At 41.5% G+C, this 20,479-nt stretch overlaps 1 protein-coding gene across 9 annotated transcripts in view; it reads left to right on the top strand.

The window, feature by feature from the left end:
• The window catches only part of AMBRA1 (autophagy and beclin 1 regulator 1), a 177,921-nt gene that overhangs the window by 64,903 nt on the left and 92,539 nt on the right, over positions 1 to 20,479 (top strand). For 7 of the 9 annotated variants that reach the window (XM_070427906.1, XM_070427904.1, XM_070427903.1 and 4 more), the window contains 3 exons: positions 2,465 to 2,644; positions 13,729 to 13,809; positions 14,439 to 14,539. In XM_070427906.1, coding sequence (XP_070284007.1) covers positions 2,465 to 2,644; positions 13,729 to 13,809; positions 14,439 to 14,539 — 362 coding nt within the window. The remainder of the gene's footprint in view (positions 1 to 2,464; positions 2,645 to 13,728; positions 13,810 to 14,438; positions 14,540 to 20,479) is intronic. The other 2 variants (XM_070427905.1, XM_070427902.1) reach the window with 1 other exon arrangement.

Here is a 20,479-nt window from a genome sequence, read left to right as displayed (position 1 = left end):
GGAGCATTGCTCAGCCAGAATCTGGGCTCACTGCTGGCGAGCGCAGCGGTGGCAGGAGCCTTTCTTGCCTCCACAGCAGCATTAAGGATGTCTGACTGCTGGCGGGGAGTGGGCCTAAGCCGGCAGTCAGACATCCCCTGAGGGCTTCCCCCCCCCCCCCCCCCCGCCCCCCTCAGTGCACAAGTATTGTGCACCGGCCTCTAGTAGTGAAATAAATAGTTGGGGTTACCTAATGCTGAGATTGTGCCCCTGCACATGAAATAACAATCTTATTGTCAGCTTCAACATTATTTCTCCCACTATCACCAATAATATTTGCAAGATTTTCCCATTAGGGTTGGTTATAAACTCAGGAATGAGTGTACTTGTGGTCACTTTTCAGAATCAATTCCAAAAACAATCTTTATTCTCCTCTTGAAACTTTTTTTACTTTCTTTTCTAGACTGATTGACTTGAGAATTTAGGCAATAATAGTTGATTTCTGCTGGAAGGTTTTTTTTTTTATGTATTTGGTAGATATAGGAACAACTCAATAGTATTGACTTCTATTTGTTGAAAATAGAGGATTCTTGATTGATTTTTGCAAAATGCGTGGAACAGGCCCAAACGAATACTGAAAGTTCTACAAGTTAAGACTTTTAAGAAATGGTTCTTTTACTCTCATGATCTTGGCCAAAGCATCTGTGCATCCCATGCCCACCCACTGTATAAAGATAGCTATGTAAAGATAATTTGGACTCAGGTGCCAAATGCAGCATCTTGTTTCATAACATAGACATTTGAGTTCCAAAGATTGTCAGCTGGCCTGCTTGGGAATCCATTTGATGGTTGGCCACAGGACCACCACCTCTGATGACAGTTATTTGAGAAGCAGTCTCAGTTCCTACAGCAGTTGACTCCAGGATCTCCTTTGGCCTGAGTCAGTAGATTTATTGAAGATTTGCCCAGAGACTTTGCCAGAGTTAATGAAAGGTCAGGCAGCAAGATGTTTGTAAATACTTTTCCTACCATTTGGATATAACTCTTTTATTTCCATTCTCAATCAATTTTTTCAGGTTTTCATTAAAAAAAAAAATAGAGAGACATGCTTTTTTCTTTTTATATTTAAACATATAAGTTCAGATCCTCAGTAATCCTCATTAGGATTGCTGTGTTCCCTTTTAATTTTTTAATTAAATACAGAAATATATTGTTTATATACATATTAGTATATACGTACCATTCTTCCATTTCCCCCCCATTTAAAATTATATTTTAGCGGGCTTTCATGTGTGCAGATAGGGATAATTTGTTCTTTTTAATAGCTATATAGTGTTTCTTTGTATGGATATAGTTTGTTTAATCTGTTAATGGGCATTTGGGGTGTTTCCCAGGTTTTCATTAATTCTAATCTCTCTGTATCTTTGTATCCTTGTGTGTTTCTGTAGGATAAAATTTCTAGTGGAATTGTTGAGTCAGTGTATACCTCAGGCAGGTTTTAAGTTTGGAAATTTCTTAGTAATCCTATTAATACTATCATATAAAACATTCTTCTACTGTTTGTCTCTCACACTCTCAGTTAATAGCCTCAAATTATGTAACAATGTTGTGAAAGATGGAGGGAAAACTTGACAAAGAAGGGAATGTGGCAAGTTGTATGGGACACTTGACATTTTCATGGAATATGAAGATACTAAGCAGCTGGAAGAACGTAGGTCTACTCTAGACTGTTTACTGAGAATAGTCTAGTAAGGGAGAAAAAAAACAATGACTGTTGCCTTCTGTACTGCTCAGTTTCCATGTAGCCTCTGATGCTCTCTTGTAAGAGAAAAATTTGTTTTTATCCTTTTAGGTTTTTCTGTTTTTCCGAGTTTATTTACTCTCAATCTACATCTTTTATTACAAATATCTATGAATAAATTGTTAAAGGAGAGATAAGAAGCTCAAAGAGATCATTTTAAGGAGCTAGAACAAATCTGGAGCATGTCTGTTTGTTGGAGAGAAAAGGGGTCCTCGTGAAAATACCTGTACATGCCTTCGTTAGTGATCTCAGGTTTCCTGTCTCCTGGCCACTTCCTCATCTAAAATGGAAAGAAGAGATGACTTGTTGATGATTGCTGTGATTCCTTTATATCTTGTATTTTAGGTATGGATGATTAAGGGAAGGCTGTGAGTCTTAAAGGGGGTCGGTCCCTTAAGAAACTAAAAAGAAAAGTCTAGTGTTATTCTCTTGGGAGGGGACAGCTGTTGATCAGATAAGGACTGATTAAACAGTCTCTTTGCCTTATCGCAGAACAGAAACACTGGTGGTAATCCGATAAGCATTGTGAAGTACAAACCTCCTGGTGAGTTAAATGCCCTTTATTTTTTATGTCTCCGGATTCGCCTCAGCAGGGAGAAGCCAGGGGAGAACTGGATTTACTGTCTTTCACAGTTTCCCCCACATTAGTGCTAGTTTGTATTTGTCCATCTCTGTCTCTCTCAGATTATCTCCTGCTGCATACTACGCTCAGAGGATGATCCAGTATCTTTCACGGAGAGACAGTATTCGCCAGCGCTCCATGCGCTACCAACAGAACCGGCTTCGCTCTTCCACCTCCTCCTCTTCCTCAGACAACCAGGGTCCATCAGTAGAGGGAACCGACTTGGAATTTGAGGACTTTGAGTAAGTACATACTCAGCTTGCTTTCTTCCCTCTGCTCCCAAGCTGGGAGTGCTTCCAAGTTGGTCACTGTCTGAGCAGCAGTGGTTGACATTCTAGCTTCAAACCTTTAAATTACTATTTATGAGTAATAGGATGGGGTGAGGGACGGGAGGGTTAAAATGCCCTGGGCACGCCCACCTCTGGCAGTTGTTGGCTGATTCACCGGGACCTGTGGGAAGAGGCAGTCCATTGGGCCCCAGGCCAGACTGGGAGAAGATGACTGCTGTACTTACTTCCCTTTTGTGTGACCAGTGCCTGTGGAATGCATCTCATGGACTGTGTTCACAACAGGGAGGCAGGAGGCTTGGTGTTTCTTTCACTTAAACAGAGGAGGTATTGAGAGATTAAAAGAAAATACTCAGATTTTCTAAAAGTTGGGTTCTCTTAGAACCCTTGATCACACTGGTACTTTGAGGTTTTACTCCTTTACCTAAACTTTCTCACTCTTCCTCCATCCCCAATACGGATCCTTTGAAAGTTGCCTGTCAGGTTAATGTGGTGGGTTGCAAGGTGATTCCTTCCTCTTCTGGTCTTTTTAGTTGGTAGTTGGGGGACCGGGTGAGCTAAAGGAGCAGAGTCAGCCCCAGGCTCCAGAATTCAAGCTCCCCAATTTGACTTCTGGGTTTTGCCTTCCCTGACCTGGTGCTCCTGGCCTTTCTAGCCATTCATTGTTTCCATTCTGAAACACCTTTTCTGGCTTGTATTGGATTGGACATTGACTTTTGTTTTGATTCCTATTTTTTGGTATTCTCAAACATGTAAAACGAGAGAGAAAAGGGTGTTTAAGTATTTTTTTTCCTCCTCTTTTACTGGCAGTGTTGGACTAGGACAGCCTGTCAGTCATTTTTCTTTTTTCTTCTCTATCCTGACATAGCCTGGTCAGGTCTGGGATCTTAAGAGTTCTTGTCTCCCCTCAACCTTCTGTTCCATGAGCTGATTGAATAGTCCCCAGGCGCCATCTTGCAGCAGAGCTTTAGGATGTGTTTGAGCGATATCTTTGCCAGAAAGAACTAAAAAGGTGGGAACACCCTTTGTACCAGTTCACCTTCCTCATGTGATCCTTAAAAGCACACTAGCAGTTGTGTACTTGGAAGCAGAAGGAAGACTAACTGGGAGATTCATTTGCCTGAGGAAGATGTAAATGTGGAAGAAAGGCAGGGATGCTGTAAGCACTGTGGTGTGGCAAGCGAAGCAGGCGCGGTGGCCTCTGTCATCGACTGAGAAGAGCCCAGCTACCCTCTGACTCTCAGCACACGTCATTCTTCCTTCCATCCACTCTAGGTGATGGTGGGTACACATAGCAGCAATGAAGGGAAAATGTCTCCATTCCCTCAACCAGGCAGACACCTGTAGTGCAATATGTTCCCCTGTAAATGAGATTATTTTTCCAGCATTGGGTCTATTCAGGGAAGCAATTACAGTGTATCCACTGAGGTTGCTGGGACTTGGTGCTGCTCAGAAGCCTCAGTAATCCTGTGTGGCTCTGGGAGTCGGTGCAGATTGCCTAGCCCCCTCTCCATGCACGCTTGGAAGGCTGTGTTATCCTCTGCAGTGGTGGGGCGTGGGGCTCATGCCTTTGAGCTGAGTCTTGCCTCGTGACTTGTCCTTCACAATGGAGTTCTGGGTTAGTTTAAAATGTTCTGTTCTCATCTTACCTTCTCTTTCTTCTGCTACCACCTCCTCCCTTTCTCCTTCCTTCCCCCTCGATTTTCCTCTGTCAGACTGCCTCCTCCTTGTGCTCCCCACAGCCCACCTGTGCTCTCACCTTCCCTTGGCTTCAGCGCGACCTGAATTTACATCGCCTCTTCACCTTCCGTGCCCCGACTGACTTAAACTGTTCTTTCCTAGGGGTCTTGTGGTGCTCCCTGGTTACTAACAGTGGGCTGATTTCTCTAATGCCCCGCTAAAAGTCCCTCCCCTAGGTGTTTGCCTTTCCTTTTAGACTGATACAGACTATAATCTTGTTTTTAATAGCAGCTGTGGATTGGTCGCCTCAATAGTAGTAGTCTAGGTGTTCTGGTGAAGGGTGTTGCTGGCTGGTCAATGCTCATTTACGTCTGTTCAGTCGGAATCCATCCTTGCCCTCTTCCCCACGCTGTAAACTGAGTGCTGCTTGTGGTTGCTCTTCTTCGCTAAATATCAAAGTACTCTGAGGAGAGTGAGAAATTAGGGAATATACTAGTGTATTTTAATTTCTCAGCCCCCATCCTTTCCTTTAGTTTTAATAACTAGTAGAAGGAAAATTAGAGGCGTGTACGGCCATATTTTTTTTGGGGGGGGGTAAGTTAGACATGGCTTGAAATCCTGCTAACACACTTAGGTTGCCATGAAAAGAAACTGTTCTATTGAATCTCCTCACCTTCACAGCATATCCTGCTTTTGCCTTTGCCACCCTACTTTGACCTCTTCAGTTTGCTTCCATTTGCTAAGGCGTAGATCATTTTGTCATTCTGTAGCTTGTCCCATCCAGGTGTACAGAATCCCCAGAAAATGAAGGGAGCCATTATTCAGATCCATCATTTTGATTCTCTTTCATCATCCATTGAATGAAAGGTATCAGCTATAATTTTCATATGTATACTAAGAACATATAAGACATTTGTAGTATATATAAATATATTAATATATATCTTTAAAATTTTGTTTAACCCTTATAGTAATCCAATGAGATATTTACTTTTTGTTTGTTTGGTTTTTTGTTTATTGATTTTCCAGAGGAAAGGAGAGGGAGAGAGAGAAACATCAGTGATGAGAGAATCATTGATCAGCTGCCTCCTGTACGGCCCCTACTGGGGATAAAGCCTGCAACCCGGGCATGTGCCCCTGTCTGGAATTGAACCCGGTTTGGCTCTATTCACTGAGCCAAACTGGCTGGGATGAGATATTTACTTCTTTGTGGTATTCTAAGTGATGATACTTCACCAAAATCAGACATGCCTAAGATTAGAGAATAGGAAAGTCATATTTACTAGTAGTATCTTGACTATTACTGTCCTGCAGGTTGAAAGCCCTTTAAAAGTGATGTATAGCCAGTCCTAGCTGGTTTGGCTCGGTGGCTAAAGCGTCAGCCTGTAGACTGGGGGGTCCTGACTTCAATTTCAGTCAGGGGCACATGTGGGTTGTGGCCTAGATCCCTAGTGGGGGCGTGCAGGAGGCAGCCTATCACTGATTCTCTTTCATCATGATGTTTCTGTCTCTCCCTCTCCCGTCCTCTCTGAAATCAATAAAAATATTTTAAAAATAAAGAAACAAATAAAAGTGATGTACAGCCATAATTGGGCCCTTGTTCCATGAGCTTGCCGTGGAACAAGGCTGTCTAGATTTATCTCTAGGGAAGATAGCTTTAAAGGTTGGTCAGCATCAGGTTAAATTTTCGATTCCTTTATGGCCTGGATTAATGACCATCTTCCCAGGCAGGCATCTTCTCCTGCCATTCATTTCTGTCTGGGGGAAGGATTGAGACTGCAGGTTCCCTTTGTCAAAATGCACAAACAGGACATCCAGAAATCTGCTGTCAGCAGGTCTGTCCTGAAGCCCTCAGCATCCATCTTTGCATAAAGATGTTCATGGGGTAAAGGTGTGTGTGCCTGTGACATTGCTGTCTGCCTGCTAGAATGTAGATGGCAAAAAAGCATACGGCAAGTTCCCATTTTCTTTTTTTTTTTTTTAAATATATTTTATTGATTTTTTACAGAGAGGAAGGGAGAGAGATAGGTAGTTAGAAACATTGATGGGAGAGAAACATCGACCAGCTGCCTCCTGCACATCTCCCACGGGGGATGTGCCCGCAACCCAGGTACATGCCCTTGACCGGAATCGAACCCGGGACCTTTCAGTCCGCAGGCCGACGCTCTATCCACTGAGCCAAACCGGTTTTGGCGCAAGTTCCCATTTTCACTTTTACTATCCCTTTGGAAAGAGGGAGGCTTTTGTGAAGCCCAGATTAAGCTCTATGTCCCAGTAGTTGCTAAAGTCCATAAAAGAGGTAGTGTACAGTATATGACTGTATGACTATTGCTTCAGCTATCCTTGCCCCTTCCACGTCTTATCTGTTACTCTAAATGTATTTAATGATCCCAGAATCATCCCTAGCTCATGTCCTTCCTTTCTGACTCTTTGTAAGTGCTTCACCTTCTAAGGCAAAAGAGATACCTGAGCTCATGACAGAACTACAGAACCTTCAGATTAGATTAGTCACAAGTATTTCCACCACACATACCAGCCACTAGGTAGTTGCACTCAATCTTTTTTATTTTAATTTTTTATTTACAGTTGACATTCTCAACTTCTTAATTGTTGCTAGCACAGAAAAGAACAAATGCTACATCAACAGTTGTGACACTAGGCTGTACACTGGAAAAACATCTCGGTGAGAATTCTAGTCTTTCAGCCTCATGTTGAAATCTCTTTAGGTCTATTACATTTATTTTCTTAATTCTTCTAATTATCTGGCTCCCTTTACCCAGAAATCCATATTGTGATCTAATGTGCAAAAACGTTTTGTTTGAGAATGACAGTCATTTCTGGGCCCAAGATGGGTTCCTGTTTCTCAGTTTGACATGCTGCAGTACAACATACGCATGTATAGGGGAGCATCCTCCAGCCAGGACTTCTCCTTTTATGGTCCCCTTGCTAGACACCTTCTGGCAAAGAAGTCATTAAAAGGTCTTCTTGGTATATGATGTAGTTGAGGGGTGTTCTGAAGGCTGTCACTCAGCTCTGCCTTCCGATTGGGTGTGGCATAGGGGAAGTTGCTTGTCTTTAGTTCGGAATGTTATATTCTCCATCTGCCCTTTTGGCATAACAGAAATTTAGTTGAGCCATGACAAAGAAAATATGTTAGAAATCAGGTCATACTACTCCTATCATCTGTCATCGAAATCTGACAGCTTTGTGAGACTCATACTTCAAGATCCTGTGGCTGGGAATTCCAGTAGAGCAAAGCCAGATATGTCCTTGGTAGTAGTTGCTCCTGCTCTCTCTTCTATGCCCAGAATTTCTAGGACCCCTGGGGGAGTCAGTGACTACTAATAGCAAATACATAACTTGTAGCCAAGAAAGGGAAGGGTAAATCTTCAGAGGGAGATGTTGTCTATTTTGAAACAGAGTTGCTTTTGTCTCTTCCCTTGACTTACAAAAATAGGCTCTTTAATATTAGAAGTGCAAGAGAAACTCTAAGGAAACACTGTAACGTTGCTAGAACCTGCTAAAGCAATGATTGGCAATCAGTCAACTAACTACATTTGTTGAGTGGTGGTATTGTACAGAAATTTAAGAAATAGTTCTTAAAATGTGACGAGATAAGAAACTGTTCCCTTCCTTTTTACCAGAGAGTTTTAAATAATTTCATTTACTTGATTTTTGTGGTGGCTGATTGTTTTTACAGGGTGGGGTTACAGAAGAGAAATATTTAAGTCTTGAAATAGGACCTTTCTCTAGTCATACTTAGGAGAAAGGTAAATAAACACAGTCATAGAAACATGAAACAGCATGGAATATTTCAGGAATTCCCTTGTTGATTAGTATGGCTAGACTATAAAGTACAAGATATGTGGCAGACGAGCCTGGAGAGTTAAAGTAGTCCCAGATCTTAGAGAGCCTTCTGTGCCTTGCAAGGGGGGTGAACTTTATTCCGTAGGTGAGAGGGAACCCTTGAAGAGTTGTAGGCTATGGAATAATATGAGCGGATTTTTACATAAGTGACTTGCAAGATAGACTGTAACAGATACCACTGAAGTACAGGACAGTGTTGGGGGAGAATATTTGGGGAGCTGAGAGAAGGCTTCCTGGATTACAGCTGGGTGTGAAGGCTGCATACCACTTAGATGAATTGAGGTGGAGGATGGGGCTAGGGAAGGAGATTCTAGAAAGGGGGTAGCTTAAACAAAAAGCCCAGAGATAGGAGATTTACAGGGTTTATTTGAGGACCCTGAATAGAGCTATGGAGTGTTTATAATATGAGGGAGAAGATCAGAAAAGTGAACTATTTTGGACCTGGCTAAGAAGTTTTTACTTTATTTTTGTCTGGGACATCCATTAGTCAATATGTATGTTAGGCTAACTGACAGCACTGGTTAGGGTGAACTAAAGTGACAAGTATGTGGATGCAGGAAAACCAGTTCGAACGCTGTGGGCAAGTACAGGCGAGAACACATGAGCACTGATGGCTATTGACTAGGGGACAATCCTGGGTTCTAGTTTTGGCTGAGCTTGTGATTTGTTGTTTGTCCTTGGGCAAGTCCCTTGCCCAGTCTGGGCCTCATTGTCTGATCAGTTCAATGAGATTAGATTAACTCTGAAGTTTCTTTTAGCACTAAAGTTCTTGGGTCTTTGTTGGAGTTAACTATCTTAGGAGAATTTCCCTTACACGCAGCAGACATAGAATAATGAAAAGTCTCAGAAAAGTGAGGGAGACTTCATGAGGATTAGAAATAGGATATCTGGTACCTGTAGCGCCCCTAAATATTTATAAAATATATGCCTACCTGAAGTCTAGCTCTTTATTGAGGATTTTGAGCCTATTGCTTAGAAACATAATATTGTTTGGCAGTTTTAGAATTAGTACTCTTTCTGTGCAAGTAAAATATATATGAATATTTATTATGAAGAATGCAAAAGAGAAAGAAAATGGACTGTGTCTGGATTGTGCCTGGGTTTAGAATGGGAAAATACAGAAGGAAAGAATTAAACACTCAAGACAGAAGAAGGGGGAAAGGAGGACATAACCCTTAGAGATACATGTATTTTTTAACATAAAATGCACAATAGGAATATGATTTTCATAATGTATGCAATAAAATTAAAGGTAGAATAAGCAAGGAGAGGAATCTGTTAATAGTAATTATCTGTTGTGTCACTATTCCTTGGAGAAAAATTAAGGCTTTGTCGTTCCAAGAGACCTATGCTCTTAGGTGTCCCCTGTGAATGTTTCGGCTGGGACTGTGCCCTGCCCCCAGAAATCTAAGCACTTGCATGTATGCACAGTCTGGCACTAGAGACTGGGGCCTCAGTTCCTCATAGCACCCAGGTAAAGAAAGGTCTTGTCCAAGATCACTGCCATCCAGGGACAGGAATTCCAAACAGGCCTTCTTTTGTCTGAAGATTGAGGAGAAGCAAAAGAGCATAGAGAAACAAGTATATATATTTTTAAACAAACATACTTTATTACTGCACACTTTTTCTTTCTTTGTTTTAAGTATGTTTTTATTGATTTCAGAGAGAGGAAGAGAGAGATAGAAACATCAGTGATGATGAGAGAGAGAATCATTGATTGGCTGCCTTCTGCACACCTCCTACTGGGGATTGATCCTGAAACCTGGGTATGTGCCCTGGCCAGGATTGAACTGTGACCTCCTCATTCCTAGGTTGATGCTCAGACACTGAACCACACGGACTGACAAGTATTTTTTTAATAGTCTAATTTTCAGCAAAGTCATGTGTGTATTGTCAAGAGGACAATGGCCTTTTGAACTATTTGCTGCAAGAACTTCATTTATAAAGGCCCGAGTCAGAGTCATTTGTCACTGAGGAGTAATGACAACCTGACTGTCTGGTCAGGACTCAGACAGAAGTCTGTAGGTGTATTTTTAAATTATAGCCTTTCTCAGGCAATTAATCCCTGGCATTTAGCAGAGGTTGCTGCTGCGTTTCTCCCTTGTTCCAGAGATATATTTTTCTTGTATTCAGTACTTGTCTTAGATGCTTGATTGTTTGAAGGGTGTTTTTCCCTTATAAAATATTTTACAAGAAAATCTTACATTTTCTCTCTCTCTTCCTCAAATACCCCTTGGAGAGTTAATCAGAGATGCATAGAGCTCAACAACTGGGAAAGCCATTAATAACTCAGTCAGCATCTATCCTGCTGGCTTAAAGGCAGTTTCTAGCTTCTGGCTGATGAAATTGATGAGGATTTCTCTGGTGTCTCCCTGCAAGTGTTTTGGTGGGAAAGTCCTCCTGTGGTGGAGGAAAAGCACCAGCACTCTGATCACTCTGATCTTCACCTTTATTGTGTTTGTTTGTTTTTGTTAATCCTCAACAGAGGATATTTTTTCCATTGCTTTTTTAGAGAGAGTGGAAGGGAGGGTGTGAGGGGAGAGAGAGAGAGAGAAACATCAACGTGAGAGACACACTGTCTGCTTGCCTCTGCACTCGCCTAAACTGGGGTGGGAACTCACAACCCAGGTACGTGCCCTTGACCAGGAATCAAACCTGTGACCCCTCAGTGGATGGGCCAGTGCTTTTACCACTTAGCAACACTGGCCGGGGCATGGTCTTTACCATTGTTGTTTATTTTATTTAAGCTCCCCTTGAAAGGGCATGAACTATGTTAGGCCCCAGTATTTAGCACTCTTCTCTGTTTCTAAGATAAACCCTCTCTGTATCTTTCTCTTTTCCACTGTTCATCTATAAAACAACTTCCAATTCACTCATACTGTCTCTGTCTGACCAGTTTTGCCTCCTTCATCTTATGGAGCCATGCTTCATGTTGATCTTGTACTAGCACTGAAGTGAGTGGCAGAGTCTGTGTAGTTTTCTAAAAACAACATTATTTTTTAAGTACTTTTAATTCCTTTGCTTTTTTCTTGGAACTTTTACCAATCTTCCTGTCCCCTCCTTCTACTAGTAAGCCACCCCTCCTCCAACCCTCCGCAAATATCCTATGTGTTGAAATTTGTTTCCCCATCTCAACTCCTGAATTCTCTCTTCTTTTTAGACTATAAAACCTTTGACACCGTACCCATTTCTGTTTTTAAGGTTTTTCTGGTCAGTAAATGCTTGAGCTGTTTTTGTTATAGGCTGTTGTCTCCTAGATGTCTTTGTTTTTCTCCCATAGGCAGCATAATTTCATTTGTGTGTTTACCACGTTTCACCTTTTTCTGATCATTCTGGGTTCTATTCTGCCATTTCTCCTTTGCTAGGGTTCTGAGCACTGTCAATTTGAAGTCATTTCTACATTTTATTGAGATGCTACTTAGTTCCTCCTCCATCATTAGTTAAGATGTTAAGCTGAGGACCAGCAAATACATCTCCACTCACTTATGTGCCCTGACTGGGGATCGAATCTGCAACCTTGGCATATCAAGGCAGTGCTCTAAGAAACTGAGCTACCCAGTGTAATGATGCCTAATGTAACCATCAGATTGAGATGATGTTTGTTTGCTTGTATCTGAGCTGCTGATCTCATTCTTATTTTCATACACACACACACACACACACACACGTATATATATATAGTGTCCCCCCAAAAATATACACACATTTTTTAATAATTATAGGCAGTGTTTATTATAATACGTTTTATTTAAAAATTGAGCTATCACGTATATATGTATGTATTAATTTTCATATACTAGTATATATATCTTGTCTCTCTTCTGCCTCTTCCTTGATCTATAGAATTTTAAATCAAAGGAATGTATGTAGAGAAAACAATAGTATGCTTTTTCTTTTGGGAAAATAAAAACCAAGTATTGACTTTTAATGGTTCAGCTTCCAGTATCCCTGGTATTGATTTGTCTTTAAATGTTCAGCATCCAATTCCACCAAGATATGAAAACCTTCCTTAGGCTCTTGCTTCTGGCTTGTAAAGCACCCAGTGGTCCATTTGAAAGCCAAAGTGTTGTCTTAATTTTGGTTCCAGGGCCAGTTTGAAGATGATCTTATTAATCAGTCTCTCAGAGGTTCATTTATTTTGTGGAGTTTGGTTAAGCAGCTAATTAACTGCTCGGGCCAGCCAGTGCCCTTTGGCTTGTTGTTCCTTTGATGCTTTGGAAACTAAGCCACGTGAAGTCTCTGCCCTCTCTTTTCTTGTAGGAAGCAGTGAAGTACAGTGCAATGAGCAAGGGCTTCAGAGTCAGATCTTCCTTAAATCCCGCCTCAGCCACTTACTAGTTGTGTGACTTTGGGCAATTATCTCTCTGGTCCTTAGTTTCTTTATCTGTAAAACAGAGCTAATAATATCTTATGGAATAGCTAAAAGTATTAAATGGGATAACATATTAATAACCTTTTATTAGAATTTAGTAGATATTTTATAAATGGTGGTTATTACAGACTGTAAAGAAAACACCTATACTTTGTTCTTTTTACTCAACTGACCTGACATATTTGTATTGTCAAATAATTCTTTGTCATTGTCCATTTTTCAGCCTTTAAAAGAAAGGACTACTTAGTGTCTTTTTTTCACTTATTAGTGTTTTTTTTCACACCAAGGACCTAAACAGATTCATTGAAAGATAACCATTTTTGGGATGAAATTGATGAGGGAAGTTTTCTTCCTTCAAGATCCCCCAAAGCCAAAATTTCCCTTTATCTTTCAACTTAGAAAAAAGTATCCATTCCAGATCCTTTAGAAGATCAAACCTGGCTTCAGTTTCAGAAGCAGCAAAGCTCAGAGATCACATTAATTTAAGAAAAACCTTTCTCCTCAACTGCGTCCAGCATGGCCAGGGGTGAACCTGAGGAGGGGTGGTGAAGGTAAAAAAGACAGACAAGAGAATACAGTTGGGGCAAGGTAGGATCACTGTGTCTCGATGAGGAAACAGTGACACAGCCTGTAAACTGAAGCTTTATTTTATAGTCACATCACACAAAGCAAAACAAGGGGAGTGTTCCACATGTTTACATTATTCTTGCGAGAGAGTTTCACATCTATTTCATTACTCAAGCCTTGTTTTGGCAGCACTTGCTGCACCTCCCACAGCCCATTAGCTACCTAGGAACAAGAGAGGACTATAAGGTCAAGCTTAATTGTGCTGGGAGGGCTCTGCCCTCCAAGCTGGGACTTGTATGTGGCTCTGCTACAGGTCAGTCCGAGGCTTGACCCTATAACTGCTCCCTATACTCCTCCTTACTGAAATAAGTTAAGGTACTCCAGAAATAGAGTATATGAGTGTGCCACCCAAATTAGTAAGCAAACAGATCACTGATTTCTCTGGGGTCTTCCCCAGGTGTAGGAATTTAGTTTGGGGGATGCTGGTCTTTTGGGCTGGTGGCTGATTCTGCTTTAGTGACTCTCTTATGTGCAGTCTTTTTGTTTCCTCCAGGGACAATGGTGACAGATCCAGGCACCGAGCTCCACGCAACGCCCGGATGTCTGCACCTTCACTGGGACGCTTTGTACCAAGGTAAGAACTGGGTAGTTAGTCTTTATGAGAGACTTTTATGAAGGAGCCTTTATGAAAGCCTGGATTTAGTTTTTAAACCTACTTTTTGATCTTTAGACTGTCCATATCTGGAATTACTTTCTAGTGAGCCTATGATCCAGCCCTGCCACCTAAAGACTTGACAGGAGATGATTGGCCACAGTAAAAAGAGATAGAATAGTGGTGGTGGGAGCATCCTGTTCAAGAATAAAAGCCCTGGGAAACTTTAGAAGAAAGATCAAGAAGGAGGTACAATTCTGTGAACGTACAAATCCTAGGAGTTTTTACTCCACTCCGAGCTTCTGTGGATTCCTAGGTCTAGGCCAGTGGTCGGCAAACACATTAGTCAACAGAGCCAAATATCAACAGTACAATGATTGAAATTTCTTAAACTTAAACTATATAGGTAGGTACATTGTTATTAACTGAATTAGGGTACTCCTAAGGCTTAGGAAGAGCCACACTCAAGGGGCCAAAGAGCCGCATGTGGCTTGCGAGCCGCAGTTTGCCGACCACGGGTCTAGTGGATTCGTTAGCATTGATTCATAGTATATCTCCCTTGTTTTATGGTCGTCTTTAGTAGGCTTTTCACATGTGATTCCTTCTTGTAGGCGTTTCTTGCTGCCTGAGTACTTGCCTTATGCTGGGATTTTTCATGAACGTGGACAGCCTGGCTTGGCTACTCACTCTTCTGTTAACAGGGTCCTGGCAGGTAAGGAAATGTTTCTTTGGATTATGAAAATTTGAAGTGGCAGGAAGCCAGGTAAAACTTTCCCCTCCTTTACTTATATTGATTTGACAGCATCTTGCCACCTGGACAAAATCTCTGTTTTGAGGTATTGTACTCAGTTCCTTATTTCAAGGTTAGAAACTACAAGATTAAAGAAAACTGTTTCTCTTGCATATTTCTACTTCCTTCAAACATCTTTCAAATTCCCCCTCCCATTTAAACCATTTTTTTTCTCTCATAATTTAGCAATTAAATTCTGGCTATTGAATGGTAGCAGTGTCTTATTCAAGTTTCAGTTGGTGAGATACTCCTGAGCCAGAGCCTGTGATTTAATTAGGGGCTTAATGCACACCTCTCCTACCCTTTGCTACTGGCAGCACATGGTGTTTCCAGACACTGTGGAATCTTCCAAGAAAGGAGAGACCCATAGAGCTGGCTCAGAAATCTCCACAGAACAGAAGAGGCAGTTTTATGTGGCTGAATAGCTTCGTGACAGGGACTAAGATGCATGGTGCAACTGGGCTCTGAGACACAGTGTGTGTGCTGCTGCTTCTGGGCAGTCTGAAGAAGAAGCTAGCAGAATTCTTTTTTTTTTTCCTGACAAAGGTTATTTCTCCATCACACTCTTTTCCTCCCTTCCCATCACGTCCACTGCCAACTTGTAATTTATGTATGTGAAGGCATAAAAGGTATAAAAATCAAGTCATGCCCTGGCCAGTGTGGTTCAGTTCGTTGAGTGTCATCCCATTTTTCACTCTCCCTTCCTCTCTCTAAAATCAATAAAATATTTTTTAAAGTCAGGGCATTTAAATATATCTTTACTTTTTTTTAAAGTATATCTTTCATAAGCAATGCTTACGTTTTGGAAAATCTGGGCCACATGAAGGTTAAAGGTAGGGATCTGTATGTGAGCCAGTGGCACTGTCAGGTGGGAGAATGTGACTTTTCTTTTTTTTTTAATTTCAGAGAGCAAGGAAGAGGGAGAGAGAGAAACGTCAATGATGACAAGAGAATCATTGATTGGCTGCCTCCTGCACCCCACACACTGGGGATCGAGCCCACCACCTGGGCATGTGCCCTGACCGGGAATCGAACCATGACCTCCTGGCTCATAGGTCAATGCTCAACCACTGAGCCATGCTGGTTGGGCTCCATTGATTTTTAGAGAGAGGGAAAGACAGAGAGAAATATCGATGTGAGAGAAACACATCAATTGGTTGCCTCCTGCACGAGCCCTGACCAGGGCCCACGCCTGGGAGGAGCCTACAACCAAAGTATGCGCCCTTCACCGGAATCGAACCTGGGACCCTTCAGTCTGTAGGCCGACGCTCTATCCACTGAGCCAAACCAGCTAGGGTGAGAAGATGATTTCTAATGAAGCTGCTATGACAGCTGAAAGGCATGGGATCTGGCCTCCCCTGAGCAGTATCCTTGACTAAAGGTCAAGGCCTAGAATTCCCAGTAATATTTGTGCTTTCTCTGTTGGAGACCAGGACTTCATAGGCCCAGGCGTGGCCGGAAGCATACTACACCATGGTCTACTGACAGCCTCATCTGAGGAGGTTTCTGGCCCAAGTTGTAAACAGATCCCATGGCTCTGCTTCTTGCTTGTCGCTTCGGGTGGGGACATGTAGAAGCTCTTCGCTGGCAGATAATCACTTGCTGCCAGACAGCACTATGGAGCTCTTCTCCACCCTTCTTTGTTCTAGACATCTGCCTCCACCACCCCACACAGCACCCCCTGCTCCTCTACTGCTGGAGAAATCTCTGTTTCCTGGCATTTAGTTTTTTTGGAACAGCTGTATGTTGTTTTTTCTTCTTTTGATTTAATAACTCTACCTTCATTTTCTGTTCCTTACTTTATGCCCAGAGGTCTGACCCCAAGTTACCCAGTTTCATTTATGGATACATTTGAATATTGAGGTTGTGTTCCAGCAGCCAGTTATTTCTCTTAAGAAACATTCTCTAACAAAGATACAAAGGGCCATGAGGGGAAGGAAATCTAGATTTTTTAAGAATCTCACTCCTGAGTTAGATTAGCAGATGGTTTCCATTCATAATTAAACTAGCTTCTCCCATCCTCTCAAGATACATGTTACAGAGTGCCCATTGCCCTTTTCTTAAAAGCCTTCATTATTTGTAGATATTTGGATGTCTCTCCAGTTTTTATTGACAGTTGTCTTACCTTTTACTTCTGTTGAGAAAAGCCCAATAACAACAACAGCAGCAACCAAAGAAAGCCTAACATTGAGTGCTTGCTGTATACCAAACCATAGGGAGTGATTTATTTATTTTTTAAAAAATATATTTTATTGATTTTTTTTTACAGAGAGGAAGGGAGAGGGATAGAGAGTTAGAAACATCCATGAGAGAGAATCATCCATCAGCTGCCTCCTGCACACCCCCCACTGGGGATGTGCCCGCAACCAAGGTACACGCCCCTGACCAGAATCGAACCTGGGACTCTTCAGTCCACAGGCCAATGCTCTGGCCACTGAGCCAAACTGGTCAGGGCAATAGGGAGTGATTTAAGTGCTTTTTCCCAGTAATTTCATCTCTCACAGTAATCCTATGAGATGAGTGCTGTTATCTAACAGTAAAGAAAACTAAAAGCCTAGAAGGTTGACTTACCCAGCGTAATGAAGCTGGTAGAAGAGCCAGAACTGAACCAGGCATTGGGACTCGAGAGATTCCTAATCTGCCTCCCCACAGTTACTTTAAAGGACAAAGCATCAAAATAGCATTCTTTTTCCAGGATCTTACTCTGGAACAGAGAAAACACCCCCAGGGAACTTGCTGATCTTCAGGGTTTTTCTTATTCATTTTAGTTCCTCTGTAGTTGTACATACCTTGTAAATATTGTGGTTTAATTTCAGACCACCTTAATAAAGTGAGTTGTAATCTTTTGTTGGTAGAGGGTCGTGACTTTAACTTATTTTTTTTAAAAAGGGGGCAACATCTGTGAAGCATAATAAAGCAAACTAAGCACAGTAAAATGAAGTATGCCTGTATTTTAAGTGGCTTTTAGACATAGCTTTCTATGAATACAGTGGTGCTTGCTGAGGAAAATCTTATTATGTAACAGCCCTTTCCCCGAGCCTTTGTGCCCTCCTAGACACAGATGTTTTATTAAACTTGTGATCTTGTAATATCACTGATATAATAATGGCCTTTTAGCAGTAAGCACTCTCAATTTTTATGGTAAGGTACTTCCTCTTGTATGATTTGGAATGAGGTTGTGATGGTCTCAGAATAATTATGTTCAGCAGATATTTGTTCTGCACCCATGTGCCAGGTACTGTTCTAGGCTACCAGAGTGAATATGACCCCAGCCCTCCTGTAGCTCAAAGTCTAGGCGGTTGGCCATGTCTCAGTCTCGCTGTTTGCTTAGCTCCAAACATAAAGCAAGACTTTGTGTGGTGAGTGGCTTTTTGGTGAGTGGCTTTTTGCAAAGTGGCTTTTTGAAGCATGGAAATTTGACAGACCTGCAGGACAAAAGCATATAAATACCTGTAATTTTAGGAGGCATGACCAGTACTATGGTGGCAAATGAGTCTCCAGTGGACCCTAGCCAAAGCCATTCAAAATCATCAACAAAAATGGATTTGTAGAAAATTAAGGTCCATTCTTCCCACTTCCTCCCATAAGAGCCTACTACAGAGAAGTGTTTTGATAGTCTGTGAATGTTCGTCTCTTCTACCTATCTTGATCCATTCCCCACAATTCTGTAGGTTCCTGATGGCCTCCAGTACCTATCAACCCACCTCATGCCCCTTCTTCAGAATGTAAATTCTGAACCTGTACTTAAAGAGGTATAAATACATTTAAAGCCACTGAACACTACCAGGTATTTTTTGGGGGAAACACACTAAAATCTGAAGAGCTCCCCCTGCTGACTTTTTAGCAGACAGCTCTAGCTCTTTCATAACAGCAACTGATAATAAAGAAGGAAGTGAAGTTAATGCTGCCTACTATTATGAGCTAGGTACTGTTCTAAGTGCTTTCCCAATCATTATCTCCTTTAATCACTGTTACAACCCCGTGAAGTAGATGGTGCATTTCCATTCTACAGGGAAGAAAACTGAGGTTCAGAGAAGTTATGTGACTTGCACAGTATAACACAGTGAGAGGTAGTAGTCCTAGAACTTTAAACCAGGTTGGTCTGTCTGACTTATAACAACTCTGTTCTGTCTTCTGTGCCATGTTTTAACTGAGTTCAAGTAGGGAGTATCTGCCAAAATGTTAAGCTTATAATATTTTCCTGCATGTTTGAGGTTCATGAAACTGAAATGAGAAGCCCTGGCATTTGACATATTCCTGGTAATTACTGGAAGAACAAAAATCTTCTGAAGGCTTGGGACCTGGGTAATGTAGGGTATTAGATATCTGGCCTGCCTAATCTTTTTGACTTTCATCCTAATGAGCATCTGCTCCCAGCAGATGGTTGGCCTGATGTACTTAATTGAGTATTTTGATTAAAACCAATGGGAAGTGTCAGTGTTTTCTTGTTCCTAGCCACAGGTCATTGGGGCCTGGTCGAGTGTCCTGGGCTAGCAATGGCTTTGTGCTCAGCCATTCTAATTTCTCTTAGATTTCTTTTTTGATCCAGTAGACAATACACATTATGAACCTGTACTTAAAGAGGTATAAATACATTTAAAGCTAATGGAACGCTACAAAGTATATTTTAGGAGTGTTTAGGAGTATGTTCTTCAGTTTTTCACATACTTTTGAATTTCTTAAATTTTCTTGTGTTGTTGATTTCTTATGTATTTTCATTGTCCAGGCATCCTTCTGTTTGTTGCCTGTGTGGGTAAGACAGACCTACCTCTTTTGCAAGAATTGACTTTTCCTTGTTAACTTTATTTTTTTATATCTTTTGCCCCCTTATCTCTTTTAGAAACACAAGTCCTCTCTTAGATGTCCCCACTTCCCTGGTACTTTAGGGAATTACTTCCAGGAGCCCTGTCTAATCTATTTTGGCCAACTAGGTGGGCATTGGGGCCTTGGGCTTGCCAACTTTTAGGAATTAGCCTGGTTTTTCAACTTAATATCATAGGTCTCTAATACAACAGACTACTTAATTACTGTATATCAGATCTTCACTTGAACTGGCAAATCTGGGTAAGATGAATAGTAGTGGACACAATTAAAGGGTATCATGTTATACTTAAATGAGTATGGACAGAAATGAATAATAATTCTGGTGTTGGACCCTTTATCTGCATGTTCTGTGCCTCTCTCTTATCCAGTAGCCAGGCAAGTAAAATGAGTGGCACATTCCAACTCAACATCAAGTAAGATGGCTGTTTATAAATCCCAGATAAATGGACAATTTTTGGTGGTGGTACTAGCTAGTGCTGCTTTAATAACTCAATTACCTTTCATTCTGCTCCAGTGATGAGAGTGAAGGCGATAAGGGGGCTGGCTTGGTTGCCTGGGAAACAGAAGTAAATGCATCACTCCTCCCAGAGAGCCTTATAGCACTCAAGGCCTTTTACTTATATTACTTATTTGGTGTCTACCAACCACTGGAGCATCAATGTCCTCTTCACCTAAACTGTTTACTACATCTCCATATGCCATATACTACACACTGCTAGTGAGAGGTATGCTTATTGAGAAACTGGGGCTCAGTTTCTAAGCTGAATTGCATGTGCTACTTTGGCTTTCCTACAGAAGACTATTGGGCCCATGAACATTTCTGTTCCTTTTGTATTATGTGACTAAGGTTTTCTTTTTCTGTGGTTTTTTTTTTTTTTTTATGTGACTACGTTTTTATGTGCCTTTCTCCATCCTCCTTTCTCCCTCCTGGAAATTTCCTCTTGATCTTTCCCCATGGAAGCTTTACACCTGTACCCTTTTTGTACTGTCACTTTGAAATGTATGTAGCACTTTCTAAAGGCTTAGCATTTTCCAGGG

Source organism: Myotis yumanensis, unplaced genomic scaffold, assembly GCF_028538775.1.
Source record: "Myotis yumanensis isolate MYYU_CA2020_CCGP unplaced genomic scaffold, mMyoYum1.0.hap1 SCAF_10, whole genome shotgun sequence".
Taxonomy (NCBI): Eukaryota; Metazoa; Chordata; class Mammalia; order Chiroptera; family Vespertilionidae; genus Myotis; species Myotis yumanensis.
This window is presented reverse-complemented; position numbering and strand designations above follow the sequence as displayed.